Source organism: Vigna radiata, chromosome 11 (assembly GCF_000741045.1).
Source record: "Vigna radiata var. radiata cultivar VC1973A chromosome 11, Vradiata_ver6, whole genome shotgun sequence".
NCBI lineage: Eukaryota > Viridiplantae > Streptophyta > Magnoliopsida > Fabales > Fabaceae > Vigna > Vigna radiata.
Window position 1 is genome coordinate 8,046,491 of NC_028361.1, and position 15,197 is coordinate 8,061,687.

The 15,197-nt window shown below is 32.9% G+C and overlaps 2 protein-coding genes across 3 annotated transcripts; both read right to left on the bottom strand.

Moving 5' to 3' along the window:
- Positions 1 to 1,047: 1,047 nt before the first annotated feature.
- On the bottom strand, positions 1,048 to 7,926 carry LOC106776316 (rop guanine nucleotide exchange factor 14). 2 transcript variants are annotated; one of them, XM_014663725.2, is made up of 8 exons: positions 7,804 to 7,926; positions 6,448 to 6,631; positions 3,022 to 3,405; positions 2,743 to 2,897; positions 2,578 to 2,652; positions 2,216 to 2,485; positions 1,716 to 2,066; positions 1,048 to 1,619 (listed from the first exon to the last, which is right to left on the bottom strand). In XM_014663725.2, the coding sequence occupies exons 2-8, from the start codon at positions 6,521 to 6,523 to the stop codon at positions 1,242 to 1,244; spliced, it is 1,689 nt and encodes a 562-aa protein (XP_014519211.1). In that variant the 5' UTR covers positions 6,524 to 6,631; positions 7,804 to 7,926; the 3' UTR covers positions 1,048 to 1,241. The 2 variants fall into 2 exon arrangements, with proteins under 2 accessions (XP_014519211.1, XP_014519212.1); XM_014663726.2 differs by having other exon boundaries at positions 6,448 to 6,621; positions 7,804 to 7,912.
- A 5,196-nt stretch (positions 7,927 to 13,122) lies between these two features.
- Positions 13,123 to 14,142, bottom strand: LOC106776703 (methanol O-anthraniloyltransferase-like). The gene has a single exon (XM_014664182.2). The coding sequence runs from the start codon at positions 14,105 to 14,107 to the stop codon at positions 13,184 to 13,186; it is 924 nt and encodes a 307-aa protein (XP_014519668.1). The 5' UTR covers positions 14,108 to 14,142; the 3' UTR covers positions 13,123 to 13,183.
- Positions 14,143 to 15,197: the final 1,055 nt, after the last annotated feature.

Here is a 15,197-nt window from a genome sequence, read left to right on the forward strand (position 1 = left end):
TAGTGAGACTTTGGTAGCACTAGTCCAACCAAAAGCCTAACGAGTTTAAGAAATCAATGTGTCAAAAAAGTTATCTCTCGTCAAACAAGAAGATTTTGTGATCCAACAAGAAAACATTTTTTGGTGAATGGTTTAAAGTGTCGAGAGTTGAAGAAAAATATGGTTTTTGAACATGAAAACAAACTAGACGCTCATGACACAAAGTTAAGGCATTTCTAGGGATCAAGAAGTGTGTCTTCCTCCATCATTTTCATCATTCCAATCCATTATTGTGTTATAGATATATAGGAGTAGCTAAACTCCATTTCTTTGGAGTTTGATGTGATGTACCTAAACTTTTTATAATTCTTTCTATGCAATTAAATATCTTTATTCAATTGGATGACAAAATATCTATACTATTTTTGTGGTGTCTAATCATTAGAAAATGCTTTGGAACCTAGATATGGATAAAAACAACCAAAAAACTAGATTCTAAACATAAACCAAGACTTTTGATCATTTTAGACATCTTTTCTTAATACAAATATTGTGTTTGAATATCTAAAAAATTAATATTTTCAAATAAAAATTTAAAACTTGTCTCTCAGAAATTACGATGAATTCTTGAATGTGAAAGAAATATATTATACAAAAGAGATATATAATATTTTCACTTAATCCAATATCAAATTACTATACAACCATTCATTAATGTTAATCTCTCTCATTGTCTATATGATTTAACATGAAAAAAAAATATGTTAAAAAATATCATATCAATTAAAAATAAAATAAATGTACCGTTTATAGATATATATAAATACCGCCTAACAAATTAATTTTTATAAAATTAAATTAGATTTAAAATTCATTTATTAAAAAGTAAAACTTAACTAATGTCTAGGTATGTGTGAAAGAAATTATTGGACAAATTTTATGTGACATCTTTTTGATCTTACATGTCCCTTAATTTTATACATTGTGATTTTTTACATTCCCAGTTGTACTTCAAAATAGCTCTTTCTATTGAAGATTCTCAATAGGAGCTCAAAATGAGTGCTAACATGAAACTAAATACACTCTCCTTGATTTGTAACCCTGTTGTACAAAATCTGTTGAATAAAACTCCACAATATGCGACCAAGGATTTTGTATAGTTGGTTATAAAACCAACCAAAAATTGAAGGCAGGCAAACATACCAGTTTGCTTCAATTCTCACTGTGCAATAACATTTACAGAATCGTCTAAACAAAAGCCACTATGGAGAATTTCTAGGAGACAGACTTGAACAAACTTCTCTACTAATGCGCCAGCTACCACTCTGGTTTGGCGTGGCTGTCATAGATCTGGATTTTGTATGGAAAGAAGAATGTCCTAAATCACAAGAACTGTAAGAGCTAGGATCACAATATTGTCCATCCGTTTTGTTCATCTTATCAAGTAAGGACTGCTTGATATGTGAATCCACCACCCTAGTTTGAGAAAGATTCATCCCAGGAGAGTTTTCTGCCACCATAGGTGAATTCGGATTGCTTAAAGAATCCTCCTGCAATACTTCTCCTATTCTAGACAGAATGCAGAAGGCTAAATTTGCTAGAACTCTGGAATATGCTTCCAAAATGGAATGTCCAATATCCTACACAAACACAAACAAAAAGCTGGAAATAGAATCAAACACATCTATCTCTCTCCAATGAAAATCATTAGTCAAGTGCATTCTAATATAACTCACCTTGCCATATTGAACTTTGGCTGCATCGACAAATGTTTGAGGAAGGTTTGGGTGTCTGATTTTAATCAGCTGCAGTAGTGTTTCAGCTCGGTCCAATAATAACTTCTGTTTATCAACCTCTAACGCAGGATCCTTCACAAAAGATGACCACGTGGAACGACCTTGGTGTTTGCCACCAGCATGTTCTGCAATTCTCTCTTTCCATGACAATGTAGCAGCTTCCAGTTTATTAACAGTCTCTAGGACAGCATGTTCGGATTTCAAGTTGAGCGATTTAAGCATGTCTTCTGCAGAGCTTGATTCAGCAGCCAAAACCTTGTTCAGTTCGTGTCCAAGGTTTGCCTTTCCAGACTGCGACATAGAAACAGATTGAGTAAAGATGTAACGAAATTGAATTTATCAAAGTGTACGTACCCTCTCATCATGATTAAAGATTGTTCAAAACCTCAAGGATAACATGTACACAGTTTCAATTCAATTCAAAATTACAAGATAATAACCTTTGCAAGTGCGTCTTTAATAATCGCTGGCACAGGCATTTCATACAAAACACTTTCATTGATGGATTTGGCAGCCTTGAATACTTGACGCACCACCCCACTCTGATGAAGCAGCTTCTTTTTTTCAGTGTCGGAAAGACCACATTTTGGAACTTTGGGTGATGGAAGCCCCCAGTTTTTGCTATGCTGTGCATTTATGTCCCTCCCTTCTGCCTTGTTTCCTCCCTCTGCATACCAAAACTCCATATTCGTCATCGAATCTAGTGTCTCCTGTCAACCAAAGACAATATACTAGCATAGTAAGTCAGTTGAAACACAAAGTTCCAAATTTTGATGAAGTGAGAGATCACAATGTGACATACAATCAGCATAGAATCCAACTTCTGAAGTGCCGGAAGATTCATGAGGATGTCTGCACGAGGCTTTGAGGTCATTATCTGTTTTTAGAAGATGACTCTTATTTTATTGCCATATGATCCACAATAATAATCAAACCTATATTATCTTAGCTGAAATTATATAAATACCTCAAACATCCCACCATCGGCACCGCTTTGCGTAGAGGGAACAAGTTCAACCATATAGTTGGTAGGAGACAATGACCACTCTATCTCTCTCTGCCATTTTCTCTTCCTTTCTTCAGATAGTGGTTCCAATTTCCACAGCTCTCCAAAAACCGTCACTGCATATGTTCATTAAGCACGTAAGTTAGAACCAGTCATTTTATTTTTGACAAACTTCATCATTTTCATGCAAAATTTAAACAAACCAAAACCAGGTAGCTGTAAAATAGAATCAGAGCAGACCTGCTAGGTTTGTGATGGCATTAGATAGCGCCAAAGCTGTACTGAGACCCTTGGTTCCTCCTGTAACATCTTCACCAAGCAAAAGTTTCGAAAATTTTTCCTTCATGGCTTCTATATCTGAATGGTCCATACCAAAAGTCTTCTCTTTGGCATAAAAATCTTGAGGACTTTCTGAGAGCTCCCATTCCTCCAATCCTTTATCGTCCCTTTTCATCGTTAAACAGTTTGAAGAGAATGATCCAAAAGCATCCTTGCTGGAGGAACAACTGGAATCATCGTCAAATGAATCAGTTATGCATTCATCTCCTCTACTTGTTCTGCTCTCATCTTCGTAGGACTGGTTATTCAACATGCAACTCTCAAGGCCATTGTATGTCATAATCCCTGAAATGTTCCAATGTTGTAGACTCACGAAATACGATTTCAAAGGTGCTATACTCAAATTTAAACAGTGTTACAAATTTCATTTAACCAAATAATCATCAGAACTATACATGGTTGTCATTTTCAACATAACGCAACAATATATTCTCTTTGCTGTCATACACGTCATTGCTGCAAGCATACCTCCAAAATTAGCATATGAATAAATAGCATGTTTACAATTAAAACCCAACTATGATTTGTCACTGCAACTGCAGATCATAATGCAAATTAATGTGACCTGTGGCAAAATTCGCTGACTAGAACATATGTTATTGTTGCCAAAAACAGCAATATATATTAAGTATTCTAATAATATATTTAAAGCACATTATAATCGAGTGTTAATAAACTTTTGTATATTTTTAGACTTAATCCACTTCATTGTTATGCTATGTCAGTCTTCAAAAATGCATGGTGGATCTCGCACCAAGAAGGCGACAACATTAATAAGAACATATCCATCACTCACTTCTGTCCCAACACTATGTTAACATCTAAAACTCTCTATCAAATGTCCATCACCATTAATATACTTTTATACTCTTATTTATTACACACAATTTATAAGAAAGAGTTTATTATAAGTGTTTGTGTTTTTGTATTGGATAGTAAGAACAGAATTTTAAAAATCATTAATAATGAGCATTAATTTAGTATATTGATGACAAAGTTTAAAAAATTAACCAGATTAATTGTTTTTTGGTTTGCATGTTTATATGAGGATAATTCTATATTAAGGAATAAAGATAATGACTTTTTTTAGTAGTCACTTTCTTTAATAAAAACCCATGTGATAATTATGAATAATAGTGAAACATATATACATAGTCACATGCAAATGTCATCGGCCAAACTTTTTATTCTTTTTTTCCTTTTGGCGTTTGGCCATACGACTTGAGTTGAGAATAAAAAGTTTCACTTTTCTTCCTTTGCTATAATAACAAATTAGTCCTTCAACTTTGACAAAATTAAATCCAGATTTCGGAAGAAGCCCTTCAGCTTGTACGTATATATCAAGAAAACAAATTAGCCTAAAACGAAAATTTTCATGAGAAACTATTCTGCTAGAGTAAATTGATTCAAACTGCACTTAAATATTTATCAAATATTAAAAAAAAAAACTTGTACTTTTAACATAATCGAATTATTTTTTATTTTATATTTTTATAATATTTATTTTTATTTGTGAAAATGTTAACTTTAGAACAATTTTATGTAGTGGGGTCCTATAAATTCTAAAACTTGTTATATTCCTGTGTCCATGTAGTGTTCACAGGATTTGCAGGCAAAGATTCGATCAGAACAGAAAAGCTTCCAAGGCCATAGGCTATGACAGGATAGAACATCAGCAACATGGAATTGAAGCCAACGAAAAGCTAAGGACAAGAGTGCCTCAAAAAAGATATAAGAGAATCCCCAGAAAAGAATCCAACATATATAGAAAAAAGACATTTGAAATTGAGTACCAAAATATGGCAATGAATGGCGCATCCCTACTCTGCGCCCATTTTCTTCAATTTGTCAGCACTTATCAGTGGAAATGGCAGAGCTAGTAGTTACACTAATATCAACACTCATGGTGGCCCCAAGTCAACAATTATATCGGTCAAAGATGTTCAGTTCTTGAATTCAAGTATTAGGACTGAGAAAGGTATCTACCACAATTTCTGTGATTTTATAAAACCTCAAAACTTCATACTTTGTACCATTATTCTAGCAACTTCGGACTTGCTCAAAACCAAAATAAGAAGACCCATGTGACATCTCAAATAATGGAACAAGGCAAACTGTTCAAATTGTGAGATTAAATCATCTGGTTTGGAAAAAGGAGAAAAATAAAATGACATGAAAAGCTTAAGAATACAGGAATATCAGTTGGTCCCCTTTGATTTGTCTATTTTTAGGCTTGTTCGTCTCACAGATTATTGTACAAAATTATTGGAAGCTCAATATGCTAAGCCTGGCTTAAATTTAGGATTATTAATAAATAATTGTACTCAAAATTCAAGTGGAGTTATTACTGTTTATCCTTTAGCTTGTTGAATTTGGCAGAGCAACAGTGACAATAATTGATCACCATACAAAATTTGAAAATGCGGAGGTACTTTTCGTTGGTCCACAAACATAGCTACAACAACAACCAGAACATAACCAACTACTCTAAAAATTGTCATTTCTGAGACAGGCTTGAAAAAAATTGATAAAATATGATAAGAAACGTCTAAAGTCGCTTTTATCTATTTTCAATCAGCAGGATAATTAATTTGTTGAATAAAGAAATTCATATTAAAACAACTTTGTACTTATCCTTTTTTCTTTTCGGTTTGGGGACAACAATGTTTTTCGAATGGCCATGTTCACAGCTGGTATGCTGTAGCAGAAAAGTCAGTGAAGCTTGTGAAGATGGCTATTTAATATTCGTGACTAGGGGAAGCATAAATGTGCCCCTAAATAAAGGGGATTATTGACTATTGAACCTATATGGTATCATTACTAAATAGAATTGAGATCATTAGCAGGGAAAAGTAGGTGTAAATTTCAAATTCAAATATAGCTAACTTACTATTGCTGAAACACACATAAGGAAATGATAAACAGTCATCATAACATAAAAGCAGTTACTAAAACTGTAAGAATAAGATGTGAACATAACAGTATCCAAATTGCTATCTTTTTTATATATGAAAGTATAAAGTAAAGGTACATTACCCAGATTTAAAGGAAAATTTTTAAGAATAAATTCAAAGAAAATTATTTCCACTTCAAGACCCTACAACCATGATTAGTTTTGAAGAAATAAGTGAGAGGGTAAAACCATACAAGTACTGTTATAAAATGATAAGAAATATAATTTCTACTAACTTGACTAATTTGTATACTTAAAGAAACTTTAATTTGTTAAAGTTGATGTTCACAGTTTGATCAGAAAAATCATAGAACTTATGAACCTAATCGGTCAAAAGAAGCACATAACCAGAGAGATGGGTAGTCTGAACTTACTCTCTCGCTCATCAAGATCGATGCTAAATTTGCTTCCTCTAGTGCAGCATGCTAGCCTTTTTCTCATCCTCAACATCCTTTTCAATTTCTTCCTTCTCCACTGTCAGTGTTTGTTTAACCCCAATAGGCTGAATGAAAAGTCACTGACTCACTGTGCCTTCAATAACTCTTGCTCTGACGAGTCCTTCATCAACAATGTTATCAAAATATTATTCTAAAGTTATTTTTTCAACACTTTGCACTATTTCCACGACTGATAAAATTTCGAGATTAATGCATGCTCAGGACACACCATGGGCCAGCACTGTCACTCCAACCATTCCTAAGCATTTAAGTTCACCTACCACCAAGTCACGCTTGAAATAACTTCCACCACATCCTCAAATTTCAAAAGGAAAAAATCATACTATTCCATGGATTTACACAACTTGCTTTACATAAGCACACAAACAAAAATAAAAATAAAAATACATTATAAATTATTATGACAAATGTCAATAATAGAATAGATAGTTTTTTAGGTGCAATTTTTTTTTATAATGATTAAAAAGTATAAACTTTTACTGGAGCTGTTTATTCTTTAATGATCCTCATTTGTTAAATAAATTTTAACAAAAAAAGGAAAGATTTATTATTGTTTCATTCACCATTATTTAGTATAACTCACTTGGTAAAAAGCAAAAACCAAAGTTAACACTGATATCATATATTAAAAAAGGAATTTACTGAATTAAAAAGATAAAGAATCATCAAAACAAAAATAAATGAGAAATGAACTTGCTCATGTGATTTTGTCTCCTACATGTGCATGTCCATTCCATCCAAACCAAACTTGGTCACCATATATATAACTTAAAAGTATTATTCAGGCCATATTATACTGTACAACACAGTAGATTATTATACATTCTGAGATACAAATAGATCATGCAGGTTGAGCTTAATTACGTAATTATTAAGTAATCAGAGTTAACTAATATTGTTATTAAATAACCATAAGGGGAAAATTAATAAAAGAGTACTGGGACGGAGTGGAGTAAAAGGTGTTACTTATGGAAACTTTACAAAGGGATGGTCAAAAAGTCAAGAGAGGATGGTCTGAAAAGTAGACCACAGGCCACGCAGATTCCCTGATTTTGCATAAAGATTTGTTTTTCAAAACGTTTTCTCAAGAGCTGAAGAAGATCCAATGGAAAGAGAAAGGTGGGGTTTCAAATTAACGGGGTAAATGGAAATAACGGTTCTTAGTCGAAAGTGGAAACAGAGCAAACAGAGCAGAAGGTTCCTGTAACTGTGACGGTAACGCCGACAGGTAAAGATGGTTAAACGAGGAAAGAGAAGACAACATTAGCGTACCTCGAATAGCATTGTTGTTTTTGAATGGCGATGTTGAGCATAAGCAAGCAAAAGAGCAATGGCGCCTTACAGAAAGTGTGGAAATGAGAAGAAGACACAGAGTAAGGTTGGAGAGAGAATGGAGTGTGTGTTTAATAGGAAGGAGAGAGAAAAAGAGAGGGCTCTCTGCGACAATCATTCGGGCCGTTGGATGTACTGGGGCCCGTGTGTGTTTGGACGGCTGTGATGAGGGACCATGTATGAGTTGGAAAATATCATCACCCTTAAGATGGAAAATCATCTTTTCATAATTAAGCTTTTCAATTTCAATTTTCAAATTAAACTTCTTTAGTAGAGTCACTATTACTACTCTACAACTGCATTTCAGCTAAAAAAAAATGCACTTTTTGTACTTTTATTTAGGGTAAATTATATCTTTAGAATACTTTTGCCTTTTTTAACTTTTTCTTTGTTCTTTTATTATGAATTCTCCTATACTTACTAATTTTTACCTATTATTTTGAATGCATGCTTCTTGTAAAACCAGTGGAGAAAAGAAATGTATGATATATAAACATAGTATGTGTAAGAAAGAGCGTACTTTGGTTGTTCCTTGATAATCCCTTAATCATGGACAAAGATGGTGGGTGAATCCTAGTAAAAAATAGTTTTTAGTTAGTGTGTGTTTTTAATAAGGAAGTTGTTGCCGCAAAAGCTATGCATGCATTACAAGCTTTTCTCTTCTTTTTGTCTTTATTAGACTACCTCATTTCTATTGCTAAACATAAATATATATGAGAAATGGAATAGGAAATTATCTTTTTGTTTAATTATAAAGCATTAATTGTAACGAAGGTTTTGACGTGCGTGATCCAAGGTATGAGCTTGGAATTAAGTGGATATAATAAAAACAAACGAGTGAGTTTCACATGTAGGAAATAGAAGTATACGTTATGAAAATAATTGTAACGTTAATTTGAAAAATTAGCAATAAGCAGAAGCAACGATTGTTCTAAAATGGTTAAGAAAAGTTGAGAATTCAAACACAACAGATGGCATAGCAGGAAGGGTTGTGAATAACACGAGAAGAACAGACACATAAAAAACTTGACCTAATTCCCCAATTTCGGTGCCATGAAAACCGCCGATGCTGTCTCTTAGTTTGTCCAGTAATAACTTTTAGTACAATAAATGAAATTCCATTAAGTAAAATATTAAGGCAAATTATATATTAAAAATGATGGTATAGATGAATTATTGGTGGGTTTGTCTAGTTTTGGAAGAGGCACAAAAGTAGCTTGCCTCCGTTTGCCGCTCCTATTTCTCCTATTCCTATCATCACATACTCCCTATGCTAACAAACAAAACCTTAATAAGAACTTTCATCATCAACCCCACCACACAAGCTCCTAAAAATGATAGCAGGATAAAAGAATCTAAATCATAAAATCATGAGATGCTTATTATTCATTCAACCATAAAGCTTTGTTTCTTTCTCAAAGTAGATTTGAGGGAGTAAAAATATATCAATTTCAGAAAAAGGAAAATGCTGTTATTTGTGTTATTCTTATTACTTTTCACACCTTCTTCACAAAATCCACACCTTCAATGTTTTTATTATTTCAAATAATTTTTTTAATTCAAATATAAATAATTTTCAATCCAAAATAATGTTAAATTTTAAAGACAATTCAAATATATATATATATATATATATATATATATATTTGTTTCGGGTGTAAAGTGGTGTCGGGTGGTGAAGACCGGATGGAAGAGGTCTGGAGTGTTCTAGGTGATGAAGAAGGCCGAACGGTATGCTGAAGGCTGGATGGTCACTTTTTGAAGGCCGAACAGTTTCCTGTTGTTGTTCCTTCGTACTCTAAGTTGTTGGTTCTCCTTCTTTGTTCTCTAGGCCAGGTGGGCGGGTACTTGTCAAAGGCACTCTGACGCTCAAGTCAGTTAAGTAACTGAACGGTTATATCAAGGGATGAAAGTAATGTATAATGTGCAGTGAGTGCAATCTGCCCTGAAGACATACCTGAGATCTCTATTTATATTAGTTGTAATGGGCTTTTAACTTTCGTGGGCCTGATGACGACCAAATCATGCCTTAACCTCTATTAGGGGCTTTAATGAACTATTATCGTTCATAATTCATCCGTGGTTGGCCTGTTGGTTGGTCAACCTAGATGGTCGGCATGGATGGTCGGCCTGGCGGATGGTCTGCTTGGATGGTCGGCCTGGTTGTAGGCATGGTGGATGGTCGGCCTATGTAGGGGACCGTACGAAACCTTTCGGTCTTGGGGTAACCGATCGGTACGACGGGTTGGCCAGGCTGGTGTGGCTGGACAGTCTGCTCCTGCACAGGAGACCGTACGGTCCCCCAGGGTACCGTATGTATAATATTTAAATCATGTTAAGTTTCAAATATAATTTAAAAAAAAAAAAACACACAAAATAACAAAACTTGTGGAGTTGGCAAGCCAACCTGACTTATCACGAATTCAATAAGAATGAATCTGATCTTAGTGGGTCAGACTCAAAATTGACTCATATCAAAATTTCAACACAATCCGAACTTGTGAACCAAATTAATTCACAAATTTCAACCTATTTTGACAACAGTGTTAAATAGTACATCTTTAATAATTATTAATCTTAGTATCACTTATATAATTACTCACATCATTATTCATCAAATACTTTTTTATTCATAATTTTATCATGGACAACACATATTATATTCCATGTTATTCAATATGTAATATTATAAGCATTTTTATTTAATCATAAAAACTTACATATAACACTTATCAACCCCAAAAACTTCAATTATATAATCAAATTCACCTTGTAATAAGGGTTTTTGGCACAAACTTTCACCAAGTAAACAACAATTTCGCTGAGATAACTTTTACTGTAACGAAAATCATTTTAAGAAAAAAAAAATTGTGTCCGAATAATTTTCACTTGAATCGAAAAATATTCATAAAGAGAAAGATTTCTCCACCTTTTTTTAGCAAAATGTCAAAAAAATTAAAATTATACAAAGTCTATAACATGCATCCGAGGATAATTTTTTTTTATTAATTCTAATAGGTTTCGTAACTTCGTTATAGTCTCTTATTGTTTTCAAAATCACATAATCAAATCAACTTGTGACATTTTAATCCAAACAAAGCACTTCGTTTCATGTTAACATATAATTCAAAATTAAAATAATTTCATTTCAAACAAAAATTTCATGGAAACATCTTCTACTTATCTAACAAGATTACAATATCGATAACCAATCCAACTATGAATTTTATAAAAAAATAATCCTAATTTAAAATAACTATTGCAAACTCCAAACTAGTTCGACATTGTGATTAGAGATGACAAAAAAATCTGCAGACATGAATATTTGTGGGTAAAATCTGCAACGGATAGTTACTACTCATGGATAACGAGTAGTGGGTATTTTAATACCCGCTTCTAAACGGCTCGGGTACGGATAATATACTACCTGACCCACAGGTACCCGTTACCCGCAAAAAAATAAAATAAAAATCAATTTATGTAATTTTTAATTAAATTTAATTAAAAATATAACTAAATTATATTTTATTACGTTAAATATAATTAAAATTAAATTTTAATTTATATTTAATTTAATTTATATTATATCATATATATATTTTTAATTTTATTTTAAAATGTATAAAATATTTTTTTTTGGGTATATGTGGTTTTTAAAATATCCGCGTGTATTTTCTAAATAGATACCCGAGTAGTAGATCGGATAGCGAATACAGTTTTAACTGATGGATTAGGTTGTGGATAAACACTATCCGTATCCGATCCAATCCGTTGTCATCTCTAATTGTGACTTATAAATCCAGAATAGATATCTCAAATCTTAACTCCAAATAAATTTTTATCTTAACTTGGAAACTAAATTAAAATAAATTTAAGCTATCAGCTCCTCTCATGATAATTGTTTGCTCTCTAAGCGGCAAAGATGTCTTAAGATATAAAAGTCAGAACCCCAAATATCAACATCAATGTTGATATTGATGAAACACCTTCTCATCTATAACATTGTGAGATGTCTAAATATCCAATGAAAAAACAAACCAAATAAAATATTTTATTTTTTGAAAAACTTACTTTTCTGATCAATCAAAGTTGAACTCACTTTACAGACTCAATAGTGTTGTCTCTGATTGCAAAAATAATAAAAACTATGAGAAAGACGAAAAAGAAAGATAAGAAGAATGAAAAAAAAAAAGTTTTGAGATGATGAATTTGGTAAATAAATTAAAACTAAATATTTAAGATATAAAGTGTGAAATTTGAAATTTTATATATTTTAAAATCAAATAAAAACACGATTATTTTTTTGTTCAAAGCATGAAAAATAATTTCATATTTTAGTTTGTGTTTGGAAAGAGACGAAAAATAAGGGAATGGATAAAAAGGAAAACAATTAAGGTTTAAATTAGCAGAAATAAGAATAGAATTTGTAGGGTATTTTATTGATTTAATTGAAACGAGAAGAACGGTTGAGATATTATTTAATCATCCATCCAAGTTGTGTTAGAGAATTTTTGAAAGCTGCCTTTTATTTTTATAATTTATTTATTCATAGATCAACAGAGTACTTTTGTAAAGTAAGAATAATCCTTGGACAGATTCGAAATTTAGGAACTATTAATCTGACTTTCTTTGTCTTTCACACCACTCATTCATGCATCATACCTTCAAAACTCACCCCCCTAATCATTATTTTTCAATCAAAACAAAGTCACAAATCTCATGCAAATCGTCCCATTGCCATCATGCATACAGTGAAAGCACTAAAAGAAACTAAACATTACTGCAAGAAAGTGAAAAAGCTTTGGGAGCTCAGCAGCACTTATCAAGATGCTGGCATTTCCTAAGCACATGGACACAAACCTGCCTAATTAACTCAACAACCTCACAAACTCTGCAGATTCGACCAACTTCCTTTGACTTTCTCTTGGGGAGAAAATTCATACACAAGAGCTTGCTTCCATTAGAGTCAAATTCACATGCCTCAATATGCCTATATTGTGTTGAATTCAAACAACGTTTTTTGAAAATAGTAAACGCCTCACATGCACAATGACATAATGCGATCCCATCACAAATTGTCTCTCTCGTGACAAGAAAGCACATGAAAAGATAATTGTAAAACAAATTACATCAGCAACAGCACCACGATTTTCAAATTTGAAAGTGGCCTCAAAACTTGATATCAAACAGGTTATTGGCTACCCACATCACAGTCTCAATGAAAGCAACCAAACTTTTGATGGGTCCAAATCAAATAAATTAAAGCTTACAGAACTATATTTTATTACTAACAGTATACAAATTTAGTGTTACAGCAGTTTTACAACATGGACCTATTTGGCATATTCTCATCAGAAAAGTCCATAGGGTCCTTGTTTGTGATCTTTACCAGTTCAGAGAGAAACCTCCTCATAACATGGTGTGGCAACAAAATTGGCACCACAATTACATCCTCTCCTTCACTGTTCCTAAAACGTCCATAGAAGCTAACAAAAGGTATAGCCCCAGCAGGTCCTCCATATATAGGACTCCCCCACCCAAAATCCACTTCATAGAACCCCACATGAGTAGTGTCCCCAATAAGGTAGTTCCCTTCAGTCCTATACATGGGTCGACCCTTTAGAACCATAAGATCAGCCACAGAACTGACATATTCTGCACCCATTTGAGCCTTTGCCTTTTTTACTAACTCCAATGCATACCCCAATGGGTTTTGGCACAAAGGCCCAGCCCTGGCTAGAGCCATTGGGAAGGCAAAGGCATTGCCATAGTACCCATTGGGCACTTGCAGGCCCAATTTGCCACGACCAGTGATAAAGGGTGACAAGCCAACACTCTCGTTGGGTTTGAGCCCAAGTGCTATGGTTCGACATTTCCACAAACAGGCAGAGAGCACCTCAAAAGTTGAAGAATTTTTGAGGTGCATGGGAAGGTGACTCCGAAGGGTTGCAATCTCTTTGGGACCAAAGAAAAATGATCCATGGTCCATTTCGTGGGTGTCCCATGTTTCTTTCTGGCAATGTTGGATTTCATATTCGTTGTGTGAACATGTGATTCTTGGTGGGTTCCTTGCACTGAATAGCTCTCTTTGCCACACAGGAAACTGGGTTATGGAAGCACCTCTTGCAATCTCACCCACCATGGTCAGAAATTGCACCAACCCCAATGAATCAAAGATTGTGTGGTTCATGCGAGCAGCGAAAACAAATCCTCCGCATGTTAATCGGGTTACCTGCACAATCATCAACCAACAAAAGACGACCCATTTTAACAAGACAATTAATATCATATCCATATTTTAATATGAGTTATGGTAAATTGATTTTTATATCTATTTTAGTATATATTTTACTATATGGATTAATATATCACTTAAGAAAAAAACAATAGTAAATTTGTTTTATTAGAATCTTAAATATTATGTTGTATTAGTTAATTAGTGAAAATTTTATCAAATTGAATCATATAAAATAGAAATTTTCATTTCTTTAAATTTATCATTAGCTGTTTTAGGACTTAAACTTTAGATCACAAACATTTGAAAGGCTTAAATTAATAATCTATAAAATAATTACAAATAATCTGGATGTGAATGAGTCGAATTACTTATCCCTCGGTCTTTTAGTGAATTATCTCTTCAGGGATTGTGAAAGATGTTCCACTAGAAATATTTTTGTTATTGCTTCGACTCATATTCCCCAAAAAGTAGATCCAGTTCTAATAGCTCCGAATAAATTCAATACATGCATTAAGATACGAAGGCTTCTTATTCCACAACAAGTGGACGTACTTTATCAAGATTATTTGCATGCATTCATATAAAAAATAAAGGTTTAAATCCTTTTTTGGTTCTTAAGTTAAGTTTTGATGTTCAATTTAGTCCCCACTTTTAAAAATGTCAACCTTTAGTCTCTATGATATAAAAAATGTATCAAATCAGTCCTCATGATAGCAGTTAATGAACAACAAATTCATACCTAGGTATCCAATATTTTGTGACTTGTTAACCGGAGGTGTTATGAACCACAAATCACTTAAGGACAAATAGGACTCATTTGATACATTTTTCATATCATAGGAAAAGGTTGATCTTTTTAAAAGCGGTGATTAAACTGAACATAACTTAACTTAGGGACAAAAAAGGATTTAAACCAAAAAATAAATTAAATAAAATATGAAAAGACCCATGACATTTTAACATTAAATTTCAAAACAAATAGGATAGAAGTTAGATATATTTTTTTTAATTTATTCTAAAATCTTAATTAAGTTTTAAAAACTTTTCTCTATTTCTATATTTTTGCTAATACAACCTAGATTTTAATCATGCGAAC